General features: G+C 48.3%; 1 protein-coding gene across 2 annotated transcripts in view; it reads left to right on the forward strand.

The window, feature by feature from the left end:
• Positions 1-25,934, forward strand: part of tcaim (T cell activation inhibitor, mitochondrial) — a 54,766-nt gene that overhangs the window by 12,694 nt on the left and 16,138 nt on the right. The window contains exons 4-6 of one of the 2 annotated variants that reach the window (XM_072466891.1): positions 15,469-15,718; positions 21,360-21,482; positions 24,440-24,537. In XM_072466891.1, coding sequence (XP_072322992.1) covers positions 15,469-15,718; positions 21,360-21,482; positions 24,440-24,537 — 471 coding nt within the window. The remainder of the gene's footprint in view (positions 1-15,468; positions 15,719-21,359; positions 21,483-24,439; positions 24,538-25,934) is intronic. The other variant, XM_072466892.1, reaches the window with a different exon arrangement.

Raw genomic sequence — 25,934 nt, forward strand, 5'->3', positions numbered from 1 at the left:
TTTAAAACAGCGAGAGGAGAGCCAGGAGTTTCAGTGTTTAAAACAGAGAGAGGAGAGCCGGGAGTTTCACAGTTTAAAACAGAGAGAGGAGAGCCGGGAGTTTCACAGTTTAAAACAGCGAGAGGAGAGCCGGGAGTTTCACAATTTAAAACAGCGAGAGGAGAGCCGGGAGTTTCACAATTTAAAACAGCGAGAGGAGAGCCGGGAGTTTCAGTGTTTAAAACAGCGAGAGGAGTGCCAGGAGTTACAAGAACAAAGGACAAAGAAAATTACAGCACAGGAACAGGCTCTTCGGCCCTCCCAGCCTGCGCCGATCCAGATCCTTTATCTAAACCTGATTACTATTTTCCAAGGATCTACTTCCATCTGTTCCCCTGCCGTTCATATATCTGTCTGGATGCATCTTGAATGATGCTATTGTGCCCGCCTCTACCACCTCCGCTGGCAAAGCGTTCCAGGCACCCACCACGCTCTGCATAAAAAGCTTTCCACGCACATCTCCCTTAAACTTTCCCCCTCTCACCTTGAAATCGTGACCCCTTGTAATTGACACCCCCACTCTTGGAAAAAGCTTGTTGCTATCCACCCTGTCCGTACCTCTCATAATTTTGTAGACCTCAATCAGGTCCCCCCTCAACCTCTGTCTTTCCAACGAAAACAATCCTAACTTTCCCCAATTTAGCACTCTTCCTTTAGGACCACTCTCGTCTTTGTCCATGAGTATTCTAAAACTTACGGAATTATGATCGCTAGACCCAAAGTAATCACCGACTGAAACTTTAACCACCTGGCCGGGATCATTCCCCAATACCAGGTCCAGTATGGCCCCTTCCCGAGTTGGACTATTCACATACTGCTCTAGAAAACTCTCCTGGATGCTCCTTACAAATTCTGTTCCATCTACGCCTCCAACACTACATGAGTCCCATTCAATGTTGGGGAAGTTAAAATCTCCCATCACGACCACCCTATTGCTCCTACATTTTTCAATAATCTGTCTACATATTTGTACCTCTACTTCATGCTCGCTTTTGGGAGGCCTGTAGTAAAGTCCCAACAATGTTACTGCACCCTTCCTATTTCTTAGCTCTACCCATATTGTCTCAGTGCTCGAATCCTCCACCGTGCCCTCCTTAATCACAGCTGTGGTATCATCTCTGACCAGGAATGCAACTCCTCCACCCCTTTTACCTTCCTTGCTATCCCTCCTGAAGCACCTATACCCTGGGATATTTAGTTGCCAGTCTTGCCCTTCCCTCAACCAAGTCTCAGTAATACCAATAACATCATATTCCCAGGTACCTAAATTCATCTGCCTTACCTGCTACACTTCTCGCATTGAAACAAATGCACCCCAGACCACCTGTCCCTTTGCGTTCATCATCTCTTCCCTGTCTACTCTTCCCCTTAGTCACATTGAATTGATTATCTAGTACCTTACTGGATTTAGTTGCTGCCTCTTTACTGACCTCTAACTTCCTAATCTGGTTCCTAGCCCCCTGCCACATTAGTTTAAAACCTCCCCAACAGTGTTAGCAAAAGCACCCCCTAGGACATTGGTTCCAGTCCTGCCCCAGTGTAGACCATCCGATTTGTAATGGTCCCACCGCCCCCAGAACCAGTTCCAATGTCCCAAAAATCTGAACCCCTCCCTCCTGCACCATCTCTCAAGCCACGTATTCATTCTGACTATTCTTGAATTTCTACTCTGACTGTCTCCTGGCACTGGTAGCAATCCTGAGATTACTACCCTTGAGGTCCTACTATTTAACTTATCTCCTAACTCCCTAAATTCTGATTGTAGGACCTCATCCCGTTTTGTACCTATATCCTTGATGCCTATGTGCACCACGACAACTGGCTGTTCATCCTCCCCCTTCAGTATGTCCTGCAGCCGATCTGAGACATCCCTGACCCGTGCACCCGGGAGGCAACATACCATTCGGGAGTCTCGTTTTCAACCACAGAAATGCCTGTCTACTCCCCTTACGATTGAATCCCCTATGACTATAGCCCTGCCAGTCTTTTTCCCGCCCTTCTGTGCAGCAGAGCCAGCCACGGTGTCATGAGCCTGGCTACTACTGCCTTCCCCTGGTGAGTCATCTCCCCCAACAGTATCCAATACGGTATACCTGTTTTGAAGGGAGATGACCACAGGGGACACCTACACTGCCTTCCTGCTCTTTCTCTGCCTTTTGGTCACCCATTCCCTGTCTCCCTTATCAATCCTAATCTGCGGTGTGACCAACTCACTGAACATGCTATCCACGACGTCCTCAGCATCGCGGATGCTCCAAAGTGAGTCCATCCGCAGCTCCAGAGCCATCATGCGGTCTAACAGGAGCTGCAGCTGGACACACTTCCCGCACATGAAGGACTCAGGAGCATCGGCCGCGTCCCTGAACTCCCACATTGAGCAAGAGGAGCATAACACGGGTCTGGGATCTCCTGCCATTTTTACACTCACAACAATAAGTTTAAAATTTTTTTTTACTTCCCCTCTCAGCAAGCATTCACTCAGCAACCACTGCACCCCGCACAATAACACCTCAGGAAAAAGAAAAACTACTTACCAGTCACAGCCAATCACTTATCTGCAGGCTGTTACGTTGCGGTTCAACTTCTACCTGCCCTCGAGTCTCCCTCTTGATCTTTACTCGGCTGGGATCCTTACAGTGATTCTCTTTTTTTTTTGGTTAGAGGAGAAGGTAGGGAGGGAAACACTGAAGAATTGTTTCGGGTTTAACTGTCGCTTGACAACAGCTCCTCCACAAACCACCTATTGGATGCAGTGACCGCAATGCACAGATACAAATTTTCCCCGCAGCAGCCAAACAGCAGCTCTGCTCTACTGCCCTCTGCTGGATGCTTGCCTTGACTTGAACACCTACAGTGTCTTCCTCAGGTACACTTTCAGGATGCAGTGATCGCAATGCACAGATGCAGATTTTCCCCGCAACAGCCAATCAGCAGCTCCGTTCTACTGCCCTCTGCTGGATGCTTGCCTTGACTTGAACACCTCGGGAGTCTTGCTCAGGTACACTTTCAGGATGCAGTGACCACAATGCACAGATGCAAATTTTCCCCGCAACAGCCAAACAGCAGCTCTGCTCTACTGCCCTCTGCTGGATGCTTGCCTTGACTTGAACACCTAGGGTGTCCTGCTCAGGTACACTTTCAGGATGCAGTGACCGCAATGCACAGATGCAAATTTTCCCTGCAACAGCCAATCAGCAGCTCTGCTCTACTGCCCTCTGCTGGATGCTTGCCTTGACTTGAACACCTACGGTGTCTTCCTCAGGTACACTTTCAGGATGTAGTGACCGCAATGCACAGATGCAAATTTTCCCCACAACAGCCAATCAGCAGCTCCGCTCTACTGTCCTCTGCTGGATGCTTGCCTTGACTTGAACACCTAGGGTGTCTTACTCAGGTACACTTTCAAGATGCAGTGACCGCAATGCACAGATGGAAATTTTCCCCGCAACAGCCAATCAGCAGCTCTGCTCTACTGCCCTCTGCTGGATGCTTGTCTTGACTTGAACACCTAGGGTGTCTTGCTCAGATACACTTTCAAGATGCAGTGACCGCAATGCACAGATGCAAATTTTCCCCGCAACAGCCAATCAGCAGCTCTGCTCTACTGCCCTCTGCTGGATGCTTGCCTTGACTTGAACACCTACGGTGTCTTCCTCAGGTACACTTTCAGGATGTAGTGACCGCAGTGCACAGGTGCAAATTTTCCCCGCAACAGTCAATCAGCAGCTCCGCTCTACTGACCTCTGCTGGTTGCTTGCCTTGACTTGAACACCTAGGATCAATGCACAGGTGCAAAATTTCCCCGCAACTTTTTTTTTTATTCAAAAAATATACTTTATTCATAAAATCTATCATAAACATTACAGAACATTTCGTATTGTCTTGACTGTACATTTCCATCAGAGTTACACATTCCCTTGACTTTCTTCCATTCAATTTTGATAATATTATACACATATCACTCTTTACGTCACAATTCCTTCTTAAATATTTATACTGTCATGTTTGTTTTATACATTGGAGTGTTGGTGGCCCAGACCGAGGGGGGTTTACACTGTTACCCGCCCCTCGGTGTACATTTGCTGGAAAGACCTTACACAGTGGTCTTTCCCCATTGCGCCTTGGCGGCAGCTGCTCCAAGCTTGAGTGCGTCCCTCAGCACGTAGTCCTGGACCTTGGAATGTGCCAGTCTGCAACACTCGGTCGAGGACAGTTCTTTGCACTGGAAGATCAGCAAGTTTCGGGCAGACCAAAGAGCATCTTTCACCGAGTTGATGACCTTCCAGCAGCAGTTGATGTTTGTCTCGGTGTGTGTCCCTGGAAACAGTCCGTAGAGCACAGAGTCCTGTGTTACAGAGCTGCTCGGGATGAACCTTGACAAGTACCACTGCATCTCTCTCCAGACCTTCTTTGCAAAGGCACATTTCACAAGGAGGTGGGTAACCGTCTCATTTCCCCCACAGCCACTCCGAGGGCAGCGTGCAACGGCGCAGAGCCTTCAGGTGTACATGAAGCATCTGACAGGGAGGGCCCTTCTCACCACCAGCCAAGCTAGGTCTTGGTGCTTGTTTGAAAGTTCTGGTGATGAAGCGTTCTGCCAGATGACTCGGACAGTCTGCTCAGGGAATCGTCCAACGTCCTCCACGGTCTCCTTTTCCCTGAGGGCGTCGAGGACATTACGTGCTGACCACTGCTTCATTGCCTTGTGGTCAAAGGTGTTTTTCTTCAAAAACTTTTCCACGAAGGACAGGTGGTATGGCACGGTCCAACTACTTGGAGCGTTCCGCGGCAATGAGGCCAGGCCCATCCTTCGTAACACCGGGGACAGGTAGAACCTCAGTATGTAGTGACACTTGGTGTTTGCATACCGGGGGCCCACGCACAGCTTGATGCAGCTGGTCACAAAGGTGGCCAACAGGATGAGGAAGGCGTTGGGTACGTTCCTCACTCCCTTCTCCAGAGGTTTGTACATGATGTCCCTTCGGACACGGTCTATCTTGGATCTCCAGATAAACTTGAAGGTGGCCCGGGGGACTGCTGCGGCGTAGGGTCGGGTTATGGGCCAGACCTGCGCCACGTACAGTAACACCGAGAGTACCTCACACCTAATGACCAGGGTTTTGCCCGCAATGGAGAGGGAGCGTTGCTCCCACCAGCCCAGTTTCTGTCTTACCTTGGCTATGTGCTCCTCCCAGTTTTTGGTGCATGCCCCAGCCGCTCCGAACCATATCCCCAGCACCTTCAGGTAATCTGACCTGACAGTGAAGGGGACAAAGGACCGGTCGGCCCTGTTCCCAAAGAACATGGCCTCGCTCTTGCCACGGTTTACCTTGGCTCCCGAGGCCAGTTCAAACTGGCCGCAGGCATTCAAGAGCCTGCGCACAGACGCAGGATCCGAGCAGAAGATGGCGACGTCGTCCATGTACAGGGAGGCCTTGACTTGCACGCCTCCGCTGCCTGGGATCGTCACTCCTCTTATACCCGGATCCTTCCTGATGGACTCGGCAAAAGGTTCTATGCAGCACACAAACAGGGCCGAGGAGAGGGGGCAGCCCTGCCTGACTCCAGATTTGATCTGGAACTTTTCTGATTCCCACCCATTGATTGAGACTGCGCTATAGATGTTTGTGTAGAGCAGTTTGATCCAATTGCGAATTCCCTCCCCAAACCCTATTTTGGAGAACACATCCATCATGTAGGTGTGCGATATTCTGTCAAAAGCCTTCTCCTGGTCAAGGCTGATGAGGCAGGTGTCCACCCTTCTGTCCTGCAAGTAGGCGATCATATCCCTGAGTAGCGCGAGGCTATCAGAGATCTTCCTGCTGGGTACAGCACAGCTCTGGTCAGGGTGGATCACCGACTCCAGAGCAGACTTGACCCGATTGGCGATGACCTTGGCTAGAATTTTGTAATCCACATTCAACAGTGAAATGGGTCGCCAATTTTGAATTTCTTCCCTTTCCCCCTTCTGCTTGTAGATCAGGGTGATGATGCCTTTCCTCATGGATTCTGACATGCTGCCGTCCAGAAGCATACTCTCGTACACTTCCCGCAGGTCTGTGCCCATCCAGTCCCACAGAGCCGAATACAACTCAACCGGTAAGCCATCGCTTCCGGGAGTTTTACTCGTCTCAAAGGACTTGACGGCCTTTGTCAGCTCATCCAGAGTTAGCGATTTGTCCAGGTTTTCCTGCTCGCTGTCGCCTAAGACCTCCCTGATAGACAACAGGAAGGTCTGGGAAACAGTGCTATCTGTTGGCTTCAGATTATACAGTCCGGCATTAAAGGATTGGCTGATCCTCAGGATGTCAGAGCGCGATGACTTTACAGAGCCATCTTCTTCCTTCAGGCTGCTGATCACAAAGGTCTCTCTGTGCACCTTTCGGAAGAAGAAGAGTGAGACTTTTCATCCTGCTCCACGGAGCGGACTCTGGAACGGAAGATAACCTTGGAGGCCTCCGAGGTGTAGAGCGAGGCTGGCTGGCTCTTCACCTCGTGGAGATCCTCCTTGACATCCACCCCCATCGACTGCAGCTGGAGCAAATTCTGCATACTTTTCTGGAGCCTGGACATGACCCCTCGTCTCTCTCTCACCTTTTGAACGCCCTTGAGGATGAAAAGCCTTTTGATGTTCCCCTTGATTGCTTCCCACCAGAGATGTGGAGACTCAAAGAGGGGTTTCACGGTTTTCCAACCTTTGTAATCCCTCCTGAGTTCCTCGAGGTTCAGCGGTTTTACATTCAGCTTCCATGTTCCCCTGCCTACCCCCTGGTTTTCCTGCAGGTGGCAGTCGGCCAGTAGGAGGCAGTGGTCAGAGAAGAACACCGGCTTTACATCGGTGGACCTGACCGTGAAAGCACGGGACACAAGACGAAGTCTATCCTGGAGCGGACGGACCCGTCTGGCCGTGACCATGTGTATCTATGCTGCGCTCCGTCTGCAGGGTTGCTGCAGACGTCGAGCAGCTTGGCGTCATTTACCGTTTCCATCAGGAGTCTGGACGTAGTGTCTAGTTTGCTGTCAGCTTTGCCGGATCGTCCAGCCGCATTGATGATGCAGTTGAAGTCACCGCCCAGAATGACCGGCTTGGAGGTGGCCAACAGCAGTGGGAGTTGCTGAAGGACTGCCAGCCGCTCACTTTTTACGGCCGGATCGTACACATTAAAAGTCTGAGAGGGGCGTTTTTGTATTTGACGTCTGCTACGAGGAGGCCTCCCCGCAGCAGAATACCCAGGCCGGAGGAGCGGCAGTCGTTTCCTCCTGACCAGATGGATGGCCCGTGGGACCACCAGCTCGACCAGCGCCTGTAGTTGCTGAGGTGCGGAAGCATCTTTGATGCTTCGCACATTTATGGATGCAATTTTAAAACCCATCGTAAAAAGATAGATTTACCAGTCTCAAGAGTCCAGAGTCTATACAGTTCGCTGTTCCAGCTGTTGGTTGTTCCCCAGCATGCCGGTGGTGCTCACAAACTTTAGCACAGTTGCAGGGCTGAGAAAACTGTTCTGGTCCGCACTGGCCCCGTGAACTTGATGCAGATGCATTGGGGGGGTGGTGTAGCCCTGGCGTTCGTTGTGGCAGTCAGTAGGTGTTGGGGTTGCAGGCCGGTCTTCGCCTGGGTTGTTGCTGCTTGTTACTTTCGGGGGTTGGTCTGTGACCTTGTTTTCGATGTCCGGCGTTTGGTGGCCGTTGGTCATATTGCTGTTCCCATGAGCCAGAGGTTGATGATCTCGGCATGTTTTATTTTCTTCCCGGTCTGTGGTCTGGGGGGTCTGTCCATCCCGTTCCACATTGGTGCTTTGCCTCTTTATTTGAGGCCGATTCTTGTCTTGTTTTCCCTCATCGGAGGAGGTGTCAGCGCTAAGTCCGCTGGCTGGAAGGTGTCGCTTTTTGCCACTTCCCCTCGGGGGTTTCTTCAGTTTATTTTTTTGTTTCCTCTTTCGTATGTCCCTGTTCACCGTTTCCCAGGGCACTTTATTCTTTGTCCCATCCTCTTCCATTGAGTGTTCCTCGTCAGATGAGGTTGGGGTTGAGTTGTCAGGGCATGCTGGGGCCTCCCCTTTTTGTTGAGGGCCCTTCTGTTGCTTTTCCGCATTCTGCGCTGTGGTGTCTTTGTCGATGGAGGGTGCATGAACCTCCCCTGTGGTCGCCTTTTTGACTCCGCTGATGATGATTTGTGCGTACGTTGCCCCGCGTTTTGGGCAGGCCCTGTAAAGATGGCCGGCCTCCCCACACAGGTTGCAGCACTTGTCTTCCTTGCAGTCCTTAGTCATGTGTCCCTCCTGCCTGCAGTTTTTGCAGAAGGTGACATTGCAGTTTGCGGCAACATGCCCCGTTTTGCCACAGGTGTGGCATACTCGTGGCTGTCCCACGTAGTCGAGGTAGCCACGATTTCCTCCAATGGCGAAACTGGAGGGGGGATGCAGGATGGTTCCGTCGCCATCTGTTCTCAGAGTCACCTTGATCTGGTGCTCACTTGTCCAGATGCCAAAGGTGTCTTTCAGTTGCATGCTGTTACTTTTCAGCTCAACGTACCTGGCGAGGAATATGAGCACATCAGACACGGGGACGTGGGGGTTGTACGTGTGCAGTGTAACAACCCGGTTTTGCTGCGACGGTAGCGTAAACAGAGGCTCTGCAGTCAGGATAGACAGGGGACTCTGGTTACCTTTTTCTTTGAACACGTTCAAGAATATGATGCAAGCTGCGACACTCTTGAAGGTGACATCAAAATATCCATTGTTGGGGAAGTCTTGCAAGCAGAAGATATCTGTTGCTTGAAACCCGCAGCACCCGCTTCACGAAGAAATTTTGGTCCACAGGTGACTCCCCTTCCGCCTTCTTTGCTCTGACTTGGACAGTGTTTCACACTCACCAGCCTGGTGGTCGGGATGCAGCTGCAGCCATAGCTCACACGTTGAGTCTAAACTGTATCGGCGTTAAGTCTAAACCAGAGGCTTAGACCAGCATGTGACCGCAATGCACAGATGGAAATTTTCCCCGCAACAGCCAATCAGCATCTCTGCTCTACTGCCCTCAGCTGGATGCTTGCCTTGATTTGAAAGCCTAGGGTGTCTTGCTCAGGTACACTTTCAGGATGCAGTGACCGCAATGCACAGATGCAAATTTTCCCTGCAACAGTCAATCAGCATCTCCGCTCTACTGCCCTCTGCTGGATGCTTGCCTTGACTTGAACACCTAGGGTGTCTTGCTCAGGTACACTTTCAGGATGCAGTGACTGCAATGCACAGATGCACATTTTCCCCGCAACAGCCAATCAGCAGCTCCGCTCTACTGCCCTCTGCTGGAGTTTGTGTTTAAAACAGCGAGAGGAGAGCCGGGAGCAGAGAGGAGTGGACCTGCGCGGGATACTGCTGCAGGGGAGAGGATAACGGAAGCGCCAGGCTCGGGGCTGAGCAGACCTGTGCAGGACACTGCGGCAGGGGAGAGGATAAAGGCAGCGCCAGGCTCGAGGCTGGGCAGAGAGGAGCGGACCTGTGCGGGACACTGCGCGGGACAGCTGCTTGTTTGTTTGTTTATTTCAAATTGAAAAATAAACCGGGAAAGTGAATTACTATTTTTAAAATTTGACTCAAATTACTATTTTAAAGTTGATTTGAATTACTATTTTTTAATTTTTAAATCTCACTTAAATAACTATTTTGGGTGATTTAAATTTTTAAGTTGATTTAAATTACTATTTTTAAGTTGATTTAAATAACTTTTTAATTTTTAATTAAATAACTTTTTAATTTCAATTAAATAACTATTTAATTTGTTGTCAGATCAAGCAAGATAAATACTCAGGGATAAAGCTAATTAAATAGTATACAGGAGATTGGGTATAATCCGACACAAAAACATCTTTCTAAAGTTTAATTTCAGAAGTTTAATTTAAAGGAGAAATCATGGCAGGACAGCTCCAAGGCGTGGTCTGCTCCTCTTGCTCCATGTAGCAGGCTGAGGACAGTTCCAGTCCCCAGGGTCAGCATGTGTGCAGGAAGTGTCTCCGGTTACAGCTCCTGGAAGCTCAGGTTTCAGAGCTGGAGACACTGTGGAGCATCCGCGAGTCAGAGAGAATCGTGGATAGCACGTATAGAGAGGTGGTCACACCGCAGGCTCAGACTCCGCAGGCAGGAAGGGAATGAGTGACCACCAGACAGAGCAAGAGAGCAAGGCAGGTAGTGCAGGAATCTCTTGTGGCCATTCCCCTGCAGAACAGAAAAACCGCTTTGGATACTGTTGAGGGGAATTGCCTCTCAGGGGAAAACAGCAACAGCCAAACTCGTGGCACCATGGTTGGTTCTGCTGCAGAGGGGAGGGGTGATAAGTGTGACAGTGCAATAGTTATAGGGGATTCAATTGTAAGGGGAATAGACAGGCGTTTCTGTGGCCGCAAATGAGACTCCGGAATGGTATGTTGCCTCCCTGGTGCTAGGGTCAAGGATGTCTCGGAGCGGGTACAGGACATTCTGGAGGGGGAGAGTGAACAACCAGTGGTCGTGGTACACATCGATACAAACGACATAGGTAAAAAAAGGAATGAGGTCCTAAAAGCAGAATACAGGGAGCTAGGAAGGAAGTTAAGAAATCGGACCCCAAAGATAGTGATCCCAGGATTACTACTGGTGCCACCTGCTAGTCAGAGTAGAAATGACAGGATATGTAGGATGAATACGTGGCTGAAGGGATGATGTCAGGGGGAGGGTTTCAGATTCCTGGGGCATTGGGACAGGTTCTTGGGGAGGTGGGACCTGTACAAACTGGACGGGTTACACCTGGGCAGGACTGGAACTGATGTCCTAGGGGGGCTATTTGCTAGAGTGGTTGGGGAGTGATTAAACTAATGTGGCAGGGGGATGGGAACCGATGCAGGAAGTCGGAAGGTAGTAAAACAGGGACAGAAACAAAAGGGGGAAAGTGTAAGGCAGAGAAGCCATAGTCAAAAATCAAAAAGGGCGACAGTACAAGGTACAGTGACTGAGGGGAGCTCAGTGAATAGGCACAATAATACTAAAAGGTATAAAGCGGGAAGTAAAAACATAAATGGTAAGCGACGCGGCAGGCTGTTACATGAAGATATGGGTTCAACGACAAGGAAAATTAGGAGAAAAGTTAAGAGGAAATATAACTTAGGAGAGGTTACTGATCGAAGTGTTAAGATTCAGAACAGAGGTAAAAAAAAAAGCCAACATAAGTGTACTTTACCTGAATGCTCGTAGTATTCGGAATAAGGTAAATGAGCTGATGGGGCAAATCATCGTGAATGACTATGATTTAGTGGCCATTACCGAAACATGGTTAAAGGATGGTCACGACTGGGAGTTAAATATCCAAGGGTATCAAACTATTCGGAAGGACAGAGTGGATGGTAAGGGAAGTGATGTAGCTCTGTTATTTAAGGATGACATCCGGGCAATAGTAAGGGATGACATCGGTGCTATGGAGGATAAGGTTGAATCCATTTGGGTGGAAATCAGGAATAGTAAGGCGAAAAAGTAATTGATAGGAGTAATCTATAGGTCACCAAATAGTAACATTATGGTGGGGCAGGCAATAAACAAAGAAATAACAGGTGCATGTAGAAATGGTACAGCAGTTATCATGGGGATTTTAATCTACATATGTTGATTGGTTTAACCAGGTCGGTCAAGGCAGCCTTGAGGAGGAGTTTATAGAATATATCTGCGATAGTTTCCTAGAACAATATGTAATGGAACCTACAAGGTGTTAGACATTTTAGTTGCTGTGATATGAAGAGTCTAAAGTTCTTTTCCTTTTTCACAAACACACATTTATTTCATTCCAACAGCCTTTGCACAAAACTCTAACTATACATCACCTGACAGAGGCCACCTGAAGCCCCTCAGTGTCAATTAATGGATACTTAACATAAATGAGACAACTAATTGCAATGTCTCTTAACCCATTACTTAACACAAGGGAACAAGCGGTCCTAGATCTGGTCCTGTGTAATGAGACAGGATTGATTAATGATCTCATAGTTAGGGATCCTCTCGGAAGGAGCAATCACAATATGGTGGAATTTAAAATACAGATGGAGGGTGAGAAGGTAAAATCAAACACTAGTGTTTTGTGCTTAAACAAAGGAGATTACAATGGGATGAGAGAAGAGCTAGCTAAGGTAGACTGGGAGCAAAAACTTTATGGTGAAACAGTTGAGGAACAGTGGAGAACCTTCCAAGCGATTTTTCACAGTGCTCAGCAAAGGTTTATACCAACAAAAAGGAAGGACGGTAGAAAGAGGGAAATTGACCGTGGATATCTAAGGAAATAAGGAAGAGTATCAAATTGATGGAAAAAGCAGACAAAGTGGCAAAGATTAGTGGGGGATTAGTGGACTGGGAAATCTTTAGGGGGCAACAGAAAGCTACTAAAAAAGCTATAAAGAAGAGTAAGATAGATTATGAGAGTAAACTTGCTCAGAATACGAAAACAGATAGTAAAAGTTTCTACAAATATATAAAACGAAAAAGAGTGGCTAAGGTAAATATTGGTCCTTTAGAGGATGAGAAGGGAGATTTAATAATGGGAGATGAGGAAATGGCTGAGGAACTGAACAGGTTTTTTGGGTCGGTCTTCTCAGTGGAAGACACATATAACATGCCAGTGACTTATGGAAATGAGGCTATGACAGGTGAGGACCTTGAGAGGATTGTTATCACTCAGGAGGTAGTGATGGGCAAGCTAATGGGGTTAAAGGTAGACAAGTCTCCTGGCCCTGATGGAATGCATCCCAGAGTGCTAAAAGAGATGGCTAGGGAAATTGCAAATGCACTAGTGATAATTTACCAAAATTCACTAGACTCTGGGGTGGTCCCGGCGGATTGGAAATCAGCAAATGTGACACCACTGTTTAAAAATGGAGGTAGGCAGAAAGCAGGTATTATCGGCCAGTTAGCTTAACTTCGGTAGTAGGGAAGATGCTGGAATCTATCATCAAGGAAGAAATAGCGAGGCATCTGGATGGAAATTGTCCCATTGGGCAGACGCAGCATGGGTTCCTAAAGGGCAGGTCGTGCCTAACTAATTTAGTGGAATTTTTTGAGGACATTTCCAGTGCGGTAGATAACGGAGAGCCAATGGATGTGGTATATCTGGAATTCCAGAAAGCTTTTGGCAAGGTGCCAAACAAAAGGTTGCTGCATAAGATAAAGATGCATGGCATTAAGGGGAAAGTAGTAGCATGGATAGAGGATTGGTTAATTAATAGAAAGCAAAGAGTGGGGATTAATGGGTGTTTCTCTGGTTGGTAATCAGTAGCTAGTGGTGTCCCTCAGGGATCAGTGTTGGGCCCACAATTGTTCACAATTTACATAGATGATTTGTTGTTGGGGACCAAGTGTAATGTGTCCAAGTTTGCAGACGATACTAAGATGAGTGGTAAAGCAAAAAGTGCAGAGGATACCGGAAGACTGCAGAGGGATTTGGATAGGTTAAGTGAATGGGCTAGGGTCTGGCAGATGGAATACAATGTTGCCAAATGTGAGGTCATACATTTTGGTAGGAATAACAGCAAAAGGGATTATTATTTAAATGATAAAATATTAAAACGTGCTGCTGTGCAGAGAGACCTGGGTGTGCTAGTGCATGAGTCGCAAAAAGTTGGTTTACAGGTGCAACAGGTGATTAAGAAGGCAAATGGAGTTTTGTCCTTCATTGCTAGAGGGATGGGGTTTAGGACTAGGGAGGTTATGCTGCAATTGTATAAGGTGTTAGTGAGGCCACACCTGGAGTATTGTGTTCAGTTTTGGTCTCCTTACCTGAGAAAGGACGTACTGGCGCTGGAGGGTGTGCAGAGGAGATTCACTAGGTTAATCCCAGAGCTGAAGGGGTTGGATTACGAGGAGAGGTTGAGTAGACTGGGACTGTACGCGTTGGAATTTAGAAGGATGAGGGGGGATCTTATAGAAACATATAAAATTATGAAGGGAATAGATAGGATAGATGCGGACAGGTTGTTTCCACTGGCGGGTGAAAGCAGAACTAGGGGGCATAGCCTCAGAATAAGGGGAAGTAGATTTAGGACTGAGTTTAGGAGGAACTTCTTCACCCAAAGGGTTGTGAATCTATGGAATTCCTTGCCCAGTGAAGCAGTTGAGGCTCCTTCATTAAATGTTTTTAAGATAAAGATAGATAGTTTTTTGAAGAATAAAGGGATTAAGGGTTATGGTGCTCAGGCCGGAAAGTGGAGCTGAGTCCACAAAAGATCAGCCACGATCTCATTGAATGGTGGAGCAGGCTCGAGGGGCCAGATGGCCTACTCCTGCTCCTAGTTCTTATGTTCAACATTGTTTTCAAATCACTCCACGGCCTTATCCCTCTTGATCCATGCAAGCTGAAGCATGGTAGCATAGTGGTTAACACAATTGCTTCACAGCTCCAGGGTCCTGGGTTCCATTCCCGGCTTGGGTCACTGTCTGTGTGGAGTTTGCACGTTCTCCCCGTGTGTGCGTGGGTTTCCTCCGGGTGCTCCGGTTTCCTCCCACAGTCCAAAGATGTGCAGGTTAGGTGGATTGGTCATGATAAATTGCCCTTCGTGTCCATAAAGGTTAAGTGGGGTTGCTGAGTTACGGGGATAGGGTGGAGGCATGGGGCTTAAGTGGGGTGCACCTTCCAAGGGCCGGTGCAAACTTGATGGGCCGAATGGCCTCCTTCAGGGCTGTAAATTCTCTGATATGATAAACTCCTCCAGCCCCACAACCCTCCCATCTCGGAGCTCCTCCAATCCTGGCCTCTTGCGCATCCCTGATTTTCTGACTCCACCATTGGCGGGTGTGCCATTCGTTACCTGGGGCCTCCCTCTTTGCACTGCTTCCCTATCACTCTCCTCCCTTAAGACACTCCTTAAAACCTTCCTCTTTGACCAAAGTTGTTGGTCATCTGGCCTCATCTGGTCTAATATCTCCTCCTGTGGCTGAGGGTCAAACTGTGGTAACACAACTGAGAAGCACCTTGGGACATTCTGCAATGTTAAAGGCACTATATAAATTCAAGGTTATTGCTCTTGTTTTGCTGCCTTTGGCTATGTTAGCAGGATGTGAAAGGTGACGGTAGCAGAACAGCTTCAGCTCTGAGTATATCAGTTGTTGTGATCAGGAAGGCGCTGCCTGAACGGGTGATGGAAGCAGATTAGTAGGAACTTTCAAAAGGAAATTGGATCAATATTTGAATTGGGAAAAATTACAGGGCAATGGGCAAAGTGGAGGGAGTGAGTGTGGAGCCAATTGCAAAGAGCAAGTACAGGCACAAGGGGCCGAATAGCCACCTGCTGTGCTGTATCATTCTATCATTTCACATTATGGTGCAGTAAGCCCACTTTATGTCTTTTAAAAAAAAATTCATTAACAATTGTTTTGCTCTTCATAGACCAAGCTGAAACCATTAAGACAATTCTATTTGTTTCAGAGTTCCGAGCAGTCACTTTCACACTACAGAGCAAGGACCTACTCAGTACCGTTGTCAAGATCTTGAAATCCTGCAGCTTATCCACTGATCACGTGCAGGACTCCCAGGTTGACAAGGGCCTCGATCATCGAAATGGGAACCTTCCATTCAATAGACCTATCCGATGGGATAAGACCTACTACTCCTTTACTGGCTACAGGGACCCAGAGGAAGAGTTGGACTGCACTGTCCGTATGGAACCTGCTCTCGGGTACAAGAATCTGTTATTGCTTATCTCACTTAAGTTGTGAATGTTGCTGTGATTATTGCTGAGGGAGTGCTGCACTGTCAGAGGGTCAGTACTGAGGGAGTGCCGCACTGTCAGAGGGTCAGTACTGAGGGAGTGCCGCACTGTCAGAGGGTCAGTACTGAGGGAGTGCCGCACTGTCAGAGGGTCAGTACTGAGGGAGTGCCGCACTGTCAGAGGGTCAGTACTGAGGGAGTGCGGCACTGTCAGAGGGTCAGTACTGAGGGAGTGCCGCACTGTCAGAGGGTCAGTACTGAGGGAGTGCCGCACTGTCAGAGGGTCAGTACTGAGGGAGTGCCGCACTGTCAGAGGGTCAGTACTGAGGGAGTGCTGCACTGTCAGAGGGTCAGTACTGAGGGAGTGCCGCACTGTCAGAGGGTCAGTACTGAGGGAGTGCTGCACTGTCAGAGGGTCAGTACTGAGGGAGTGCCGCACTGTCAGAGGGTCAGTACTGAGGGAGTGCCGCACTGTCAGAGGGTCAGTACTGAGGGAGTGCCGCACTGTCAGAGGGTCAGTACTGAGGGAGTGCGGCACTGTCAGAGGGTCAGTACTGAGGGAGTGCTGCACTGTCAGAGGGTCAGTACTGAGGGAGTGCCGCACTGTCAGAGGGTCAGTACTGAGGGAGTGCTGCAATCATCAAATCATTGAAATCTATGGCACATACGGAGGCCCTTCAGCTCATTGTTTCTGTGCTGGCTGGAATAGACTGTCCAGCTTGTGGTTCATAGTCCTGTAGATTACAGCACCTCAAACTGCATATATGTCAGTAATTCTGTCTGGGTTCCCATCTCTACAACCCTTTCAGACAGTGAGTTCCAGATCTCCACCACCCTCTGGGAGAAATAATTCTCAACTCCCTTTGAATCTTTCTGCCAATCACTTTATTACTTTAAAATATATTTGAAGTACCGATTTCTTTTTTTTTCAATTAATGAGCAATTTAGCGCGGCCAATCCACCTACCCTGCACATCTTTGGGTTGTGGGGGCGAAACCCACGCAAACATGGGGAGAATGTGCAAACTCCACACGGACAGTGACCCAGAGCCGGGATTAAACCTGGGTCCTCAGCGCTTTGAGGCAGCAGTGCTAACCACTGTGCCACCGTGCTGCCCTTCTGCCAATCATTTTAAATCTCTGCCCCCTGGTTATTGTCCACTCTGCTGTTTGGAATAGGTCCTTCCTATCCACTGTTTTTGACCCTCATAATTTTATACACCTCAACTTCCTCAGTGCCAAAGCCTATCTATTCTTTTCATTTGCTAAAATTATCCATATCTGGCCAAATCATTGTAAAACTCCCAGTACCGATCGATCACATCCTTCCTGTAATGTGGTGACCAAAACTGTACACAGTTCTCCCTAGCTGTTGTCTAACAAGCGTTTTATACACTTCCAGCATAATCTCCCTGCTGTTATATTCTGTGCAACATCTAATAAAGGCAAACATCCCATCAGCCTTCTTAACCAGCTGATGGATGTCTTACTATCTTCAGCAATGTGTGGGCATGCACTTAAGATTCCTCTCTTATCCTACAATTCTGAGTATTCTCCCATTTATAGTGTCTTCTCCTGCCTTGTTTACCCTCCCTAAATGCATTACCTCATTTTCTCCCGACTGCATTCCATTTCCCATTTTTCTGCCCACCTGACCACTCCATTGATATCTTCCTGGATAGTCAGAGACTTTTCCCCAGGGTAGAGGGGTCAATTACTAGGGGGCATAGGTTTAAGGTGCGAGGGGCAAGGTTTAGAGGCGACGTACAAGGTAGGTTTTTTTACACAGAGGGAACTCACTGCTGGAGGAGGTGGTGGAAGCAGGGACGATAGTGACGTTTAAGGGGCATCTTGACAAATACATGAATAGGATGGGAATAGAGGAATACGGACCCCGGAAGGGCCTGTTCCTGTGCTGTACTTTTCTTTGTTGTACCTGCAGTCTCCAGCTTTCTTCTTCTCTATTAGCCACACAGCCAACTTTTGTATCATCTGTAAATTTCTTAATCATGGCCCCCTATGTTGCAGTCTAAGTCTTTGCCACATACCACGCAAAGCAAAGGGCCCGCTGCCGAGCGAGCCCTGTGGAATTCCACTGAGCAAAGCCTTCCGGTTACTACAACAGTCAGAGGACCGAGCTGTCTTTTGGATGAAACATTAAACCTTGACCCTATCTGCCCGCTCGGGTGCAGGTAAAAGATACCACGGGACTATTTCGAAATGGAAAAGTGGGGTTCTCCCAGGTGTCCTATCCAATATTTATCCCTCAATCAATATCACAAAAATCTGATTATCCGGTCATCGTCACATTGCTGTGTGTGGGATCTTGCTGTGTGTAAATTGGCTGCCGTGTTTCATACATTACAACAGTGACTGCACTTCAGGAATGGCCATGCATTGCTTTGGGACATCAAGTTACTAACGGCAACCAATTAAACTACTTGTTTCTTGAAAACTAAATGATTAGGTTGCAAAAAATATATATATTGAAATTATCCAGGACAGAAGGAGGCCATTCAGCCCAGCGTATCTGCTGGTTCTTTGAAATAACTATTTAATTAGTCTCACTCTCGCCTTTCCCCATAACCTGCAAATGTTTCCTTTTCAAGTACTCAATCTAATTCTCTTTTGAAAATGTACTTTTGAATCTGTTTCCTGCCACCCCAATCCTTTCAGGCATGAGATTCTCACAGCTGCACTTTAATACCCGTTCAGTTTAGGTTATTCTACCACCTTTGTGAAGCAAAAAAGCAATTTCGGGCAAACTTTCATATATCTCTATATTTTCATAGAATCGTAGAATCCCTGCCGTGCAGAAGTAGGCCGTTGGGCCCATCGAGTCTGCTGCGACCCTCTGTAGGAGCACCCTACCTTGACCTACTCCCCCACCCGATCACCCCAGCCCCACCCAACCTGCACATCTTTGTGACACAAGAGGCATTCTTTTTTTTTTAAACGCATTTTATTCAAACTTGTATCAAAGTAGTTACAGCAAATAAACACCCCGGGAAACACTCTTCCCAACAATCAACTATACAGTTTGTACAGATTTTCCTCCTTTTTCACCCCCTCTCCCCATCTTCCCCCCCCCCCCCCCTCCCCCCCACAAACATACCCCCCCCCTTTTCTCAAACCCCCCTGCTGAGCCCCTTAACTCATACTGTATCTTCTCTAACCGCAGGAAGTCAAGCAGGTCACCCAACCATGCTGCTACCCCCGGTGGCGATGCCGACCAACACTCCAGCAAAATTTGTCGCCGTGCAATCAGAGAGGCGAAGGCCAAGACATCGGCCTCCCTCCTCTCCATGAGCTTCGGCTTCTCTGAAACCCCAAATATCGCCACCAAAGGGTCCGGGTCCACTCCCTTCTCCACTATCCTGGCTAAGTCCGCGAACACTCCCGCCTAGATTCTTCCCACTTTTTCACAACCCCAAAACATGTGCGCACGATTCGCTGGCCCCCGCCCACACCTTTCACACTCATCTACTACCCCCTGAAAGAACCCACTCATTCTCGCCCGAGTCATATGCACCCCGTGCACCACCTTGAACTGTATCAGGCTCATCCTTGCACAAGAGGAGGTCCCGTTTACCCTTCTCAGTGCCTCACTCCATACTCCCCAATTGATCTCCATTCCCAACTCCGCTTCCCATTTCTCCTTGATCTTCACCACCCGCTCGCCTCCCTGCTCCCCCAGCCACTTATATATATTCCCAATTCTTCCCTCCCCTTCCACATCCGGAAGCAGCAGTCGCTCCAGCAGGGTGTATCCCGGCAATCTAGGGAGCCCCTTCCAGACCTTTCGTGCAAAGTCCCTAACCTGTAGATACCTGAACTCACTACCCCTCGGCAGCTCTACCCTCTTCCTTAGCTCCTCCAGACTGGCGAGCTGCCTGCCCTTCACGAAGCCTGTTTGATCTTCTGCAACCACCCCCGGGACACAATCATCCCCGCCAACAACTTAGCCAATACTTTCACATCTGTGTTCAATAGTGATATGGGTCTATCCGACCCACATTCCACCTTTTTTGGGGGATTAGTGTGATTACTGCCTGCTTCATCGTTCTGGCAACTCCCCCTTCTCCAGCGCTTCATTAAACGCCCCCAACAGAAGTGGTGCCAGGTCCGCTGCAAATTCCTGATAAAATTCTGCCGGGTACCCATCCGGCCCAGGGGCCTTCCCTGACTTCATGCCCCTGATACTATCCACATCTCCCTCAGCCCTAGGGGCTCCTCCAACGCCTGCCTCTTTGCTTCCTCCACCTGGGGAAATTCTAGCTCGTCCAGAAACCACCCCATGTCCCCCTTCTCTCCTCCTGGGTCTGCCTCATAAAGTCCCTGGTAATACTCTCTAAATGCCTTATTTATCTTCCCTGGCTCTGACACCACGTCCCCAGCCCCAGTCCGGATCTGCAATATTTCCCTAGACGCAGCCTGCCTCCGCAGCTGGTGCGCCAGCATGCGGCTCGCCTTCTCCCCATACTCGTATTGCACCCCTCTTGCCCTACGCAGTTGCCCTACCGCCCTCCCCATTGTCAGCCTGTCAAATTGCCCTGCAACTTTTTCCTCCTCGCCAATCCTTCCGCGGTGGGCACCCTCGAATATTCCCTGTCCACCTCCACTATCTCGCTCACTAGATGGTCATGTTCCTCCCTCCTTTCCTTATTCGCACGAACCGTAAATGAGATAATTTCTCCCCGGACCACTGCCTTCAGTGCTTCCCAAAAAATGCCCGTCGACACCACCCCATTCTGATTCAACTCCACAATTCCTTAACTGTCACCCACACCTTATCACAGAAACCTCCATCCGCCGACAACCCTGAGTCAACCCTCCACCCCGGCCTCTGCTCTCGTCCCGATCTGAACCGAATCTCCAGCCAGTGGGGTGCATGGTCCGCGATAACTATCCCCACATACTCTGCCCCCTCCAACCAAAATCTCCTGACTCACTACAAAGTAATCAATCCTCGAATACACCTTATAAACATGCGAAAAGAAGGAATACTCCCTTCCCCCTAGGTTCTGAAAGCGCCATGGATCCACCATACCCATCCTCTCCATAAACCCCCCCAGCTCCCTTGCCATTTGTACCCTACCCATCGACCTGGGGCTCGAGCTATCCACCCTCGGCTCCAGGACACAGTTAAAATCTCCTCCCATGATCAACTGGTATGTGGCCAAAACTAAGGGGCATTCTATTAGCGTGACCAATCCACCTAATCTGTGCGTCTTTGGACTGTGGGAGGAAACCCGGAGGAAACCCACGCAGACACGGGGAGAAAGTGCAAACTCCACACAAACAGTCACCCGAGGCCGGAATTGATCCTGGATCCTTGGAACTGTGAGGCAGCAGTGCTAACCACTGTATCATTCTTTTGTAAATGAAGGCAGCACCGAAGTGATCAGCGAATGTTGTGTTGAAGCTGATAATGCTGCGATTTGTATAGGGTGATGGTTCTGGTTAAGTGGTCTGTTAATTCCCTCTAATCGATGTTGTAGGAGCTCAATTCTACTGTGTGTTTTGTTAGTTCCGGGGCAGTTTTGAGGAAACCAGAGATCCTGTTGGGAGAGTATTGATGACAAACTGAAGTTAATATTCACTTTGCAGGTCGTGGCTACATAAAAACCGAGAGTCTGCCTCTGAGAGGTTATCTGTCAGTATTCCATTGAGAGATGAGCTTGATCGCTTAAAAACAGAACTTTGTCAGCGACTGGAGATAAACGATATCAGGTATTGATGCTAAAAGGAGGTTAGATGTGAAAGAAAGTCACGTATGGGAATTTTGGGAGTTATAAATGGTGTGAAATGAGGTAGGGTATTGATTGGCAACGTAGCTCAGAGACCCACTCCTTGCTGATTTTTGTGCATCTTTAACCCGGTTCGGATCAATGATGTTGCACATTCTGAGGCTGAAGCAGACTGTCAGCGATCTCCGTGGCCCATTTGACTATCCACAGTCAGCTATTCCAGAGCTTTCTCTATAACCTCCTCCACCCTATCTCTATAACCTCCTCCACCCTATCTCTATAACCTCCTCCACCCTATCTCTATAACCTCCTCCACCCTATCTCTATAACCCCCTCCACCCTATCTCTATAACCTCCTCCACCCTATCTCTATAACCCCCTCCACCCTATCTCTATAAACTCCTCCACCCTATGTCTATAACCTCCTCCACCCTATCTCTATAACCTCCTCCACCCTATGTCTATAACCTCCTCCACCCTATCTCTATAACCCCCTCCACCCTATCTCTATAACCTCCTCCACCCTATGTCTATAACCTCCTCCACCCTATCTCTATAACCTCCTCCACCCTATCTCTATAACCTCCTCCACCCTATCTCTATAACCTCCTCCACCCTATGTCTATAACCTCCTCCACCCTATCTCTATAACCTCCTCCACCCTATCTCTATAACCTCCTCCACCCTATCTCTATAACCTCCTCCACCCTATCTCTATAACCTCCTCCACCCTATCTCTATAACCCCCTCCACCCTATCTCTATAACCTCCTCCACCCTATCTCTATAACCTCCTCCACCCTATCTCTATAACCCCCTCCACCCTATCTCTATAACCCCCTCCACCCTATCTCTATAACCTCCTCCACCCTATCTCTATAACCTCCTCCACCCTATCTCTATAACCTCCGCCACCCTATCTCTATAACCTCCTCCACCCTATGTCTATAACCTCCTCCACCCTATGTCTATAACCTCCTCCACCCTATCTCTATAACCTCCGCCACCCTATCTCTATAACCTCCTCCACCCTATGTCTATAACCTCCTCCACCCTATGTCTATAACCTCCTCCACCCTATCTCTATAACCTCCTCCACCCTATCTCTATAACCTCCTCCACCCTATCTCTATAACCCCCTCCACCCTATCTCTATAACCCCCTCCACCCTATCTCTATAACCTCCTCCACCCTATCTCTATAACCTCCGCCACCCTATCTCTATAACCTCCGCCACCCTATCTCTATAACCTCCGCCACCCTATCTCTATAACCTCCTCCACCCTATCTCTATAACCTCCTCCACCCTATCTCTATAACCTCCTCCACCCTATCTCTATAACCTCCTCCGCCCTATGTCTATAACCTCCTCCACCCTATCTCTATAACCTCCTCCACCCTATCTCTATAACCTCCGCCACCCTATCTCTATAACCTCCTCCACCCTATCTCTATAACCTCCGCCACCCTATCTCTATAACCTCCTCCACCCTATCTCTATAACCTCCTCCACCCTATCTCTATAACCTCCTCCACCCTATGTCTATAACCTCCTCCACCCTATCTCTATAACCTCCTCCACCCTATCTCTATAACCTCCTCCACCCTATCTCTATAACCTCCTCCACCCTATCTCTATAACCTCCTCCACCCTATCTCTATAACCTCCTCTACCCTATCTCTATAACCTCCTCCACCCTATCTCTATAACCTCCTCCACCCTATCTCTATAACCCCCTCCACCCTATCTCTATAACCTCCTCCACCCTATCTCTATAACCTCCTCCACCCTATCTCTATAATCTCCAATCCCACAACCCTGCAGTTTCTCTGCATTCCTCCAATTTTGACCTCTTGGGCATGCCTAACATCAATTTATAGAAATTCATTGAATCCCTACAGTGCAGAAGGAGGCCATTCGATCCATCGAATCTGTACCGACCCTCTGAAAGAGCACCCTACCCAGGCCCCACTGCCCCACCCTATCCCCATAACCCCACATAACCTTTGGACACTAAGGGGAAATTTATCGTGGCCAATTCACCTAACCTGCACATCTTTGGACTGTGGGAGGAAACCGGACACCTGGAGGAAACCCACGCAGACACGGGGAGGATGTGCAGACTCTGCACAGACAGTGACCCAAGCCGAAATCGAACCTGGTACCCTGGAGCTGTGAGGCAGCAGTGCTAACCCACTGTGCCACCGTGCCGCCCCTACCCTTGCACCACCCTTGGTGACTCTGCCCTTCAGCTGCCTGGCCTCTTAAACTCTAAACCCTCCCTAAACCTCTGCCTGCTACCTGCCTCTCCTCCTTTAACTCAGGCCTGATAACCTACCTCTGACCACGGTGAGAGTATCTGTCCTGTAGCCATGGTCAGACTCAGTGTCAGATTTTGTTGTTAACAATCCTTTAAAGGATATCCTTGGGACATGTAACCGCATTAAGGTGCCAAATGAATACAGGTTGTTGTTGTTCACGCTGTGAATCCCACCCCGTTACTAAGGGTCACCGTGTACATAATACTTTGCACACATTTAGTCAAATTATTTCTTTAATTGCAGCAATAACAATCATTTTATTTGAAATATTGACCTTGGAATATTTTACATCAATCTGAGAGGGTTGGTGTGTCCTTGGATTAATGTCTTAACTGAAAAGTAGACCCTCTGGCAGTGCAGCTCTCCCTCAGAGTTGCACTGGGAGTGTCAGCATGGAATTTGTGCTGAGGTCTCTGGGATGGGCCTTGAACCCACTACCTTTGCACTCAGAGGAATTGAGACTGTCTGGTGCTCACTGGCACCAGATTGTTCACAGCAAAACATATAAATGCCATTTCTCACATTGGTTTCCAACAAGCCTCAGAAATATTTCTCAATTCTCGTGCGTGGACTAAAGTCTATCCTGGGTAACTTGGTTTTAATTCTGTTCCTGGTCTAGGTGGCAGAGAACTTGGGGAGTAGCTCATCGATGTAGCCAACTTCACAGCCTCGCTCGCTTTGCCAAGCAGAACTCTACAGTATTGTGCAATGTCAAAGGTTTGTCCTCTAATAAATACATGTTCACAGCAGATATCTGGCACGCAAGTAAAACCCCAAAAGAAGCTCATCCTGCACACCATCTTTAGCCTCGTTACATTGACCTCATTTGATTTCATGGCTTAGCAGAATGTAACTTTCCTGGGAAAGTTCCTGGGACATTGGGACCGGTTCTAGTGGAGGTGGGACCAGTACAACTGGACGGGTTGTCCCTGGGCAGGACCAGGACTGATGTCCTGGCGGAGTATTTGTTAGAGTAGTTGGGGAGGGTTTATACTAAAATGGCAGGGGGCTGAGCCTATGCAAGGAGTCAGAGAAGGGGAATCAAGGATAGGAACAAAAGGCAAGAAGGGGAATAAGAAAAGTGATGGGCAGAGAAATCAAGGGTCAGAATCAAACAGGGTCACAGTGAAAAATATTGTTTGATTCTGACCCTTGATTTCTCTGCCTATCACTTTTCTTATTCCCCTTCTTGCCTTTTGTTCCTATCCTCCAGGACAAGTAAAAAGACCAGCCTTAAGGCTTTGTGGTTAACGCACAGAACATTAGCATTAAAGTGGATGAATTAATCGCGCAAATAAATGCAAACGGGTATGATATACTCAGGATTACAGAGACATGGCTGCAGGGATGGGAACTGAACATCCAGGGATATTCAGTATTTAGGAAGAGGAGGATTTCCTGGAGTGTTTGTGGATCAATATGTTGAGGAGCCGACTAGAGAACAGGCCATCCGAGACTGGGTACTGTGTGATGAGAACAGAATCATTGGCAATCTAATTGGGTGAGGCCCCTTCGGGATGAGCGACCATAATATGATAGAATTCTTCATCAAGTTGGAAAGTGATATAGTTGATTCTGAGAATAGGGTCCTGAATCTAAATAAAGGAATTTACGATGGTGTGAGGTGCGAGTTGGCTATGATGGATTGGGAAATGTTAGTTTAAGGGATAACAGTGGATAGGCAATCGCATGGGGGAAGTGCAACAATTGTTTATTCCTGTCTGGCACAAAAGTAAAACGCCAAAGGTAGCCAAACCATGGTTTACAACGGAAATTAGAGGCAGTATTTGATCCAAGGAAGAGGCATACAATTTGGCCAAGAAAAAAAAAACAACAGACCTGGGGATTAGGAACAGTTTAGAATTCAGCAAAAAGGACAAGGGATTGATTAAGAAGGGGAAAATAGAGTACGAGAGTGAGCTTACAGGGACCTTAAAAACTGCCTGTAAAGTTTCTATAGGTACGTGAAAATAAAAAGATTGGTGAAGACAAATGTAGGTCCCTTACAGTCAGAAACAGGGGAATGCATAATGGGGAACAAAGAACTCTCTAACCCAACACTCCAGCACCTGTTTGGGTACGCAGAGGGAGAAATCAGAATGTCCAATTCACCT

Source organism: Scyliorhinus torazame, chromosome 11 (genome assembly GCF_047496885.1).
Source record: "Scyliorhinus torazame isolate Kashiwa2021f chromosome 11, sScyTor2.1, whole genome shotgun sequence".
NCBI classification, from domain to species: domain Eukaryota; kingdom Metazoa; phylum Chordata; class Chondrichthyes; order Carcharhiniformes; family Scyliorhinidae; genus Scyliorhinus; species Scyliorhinus torazame.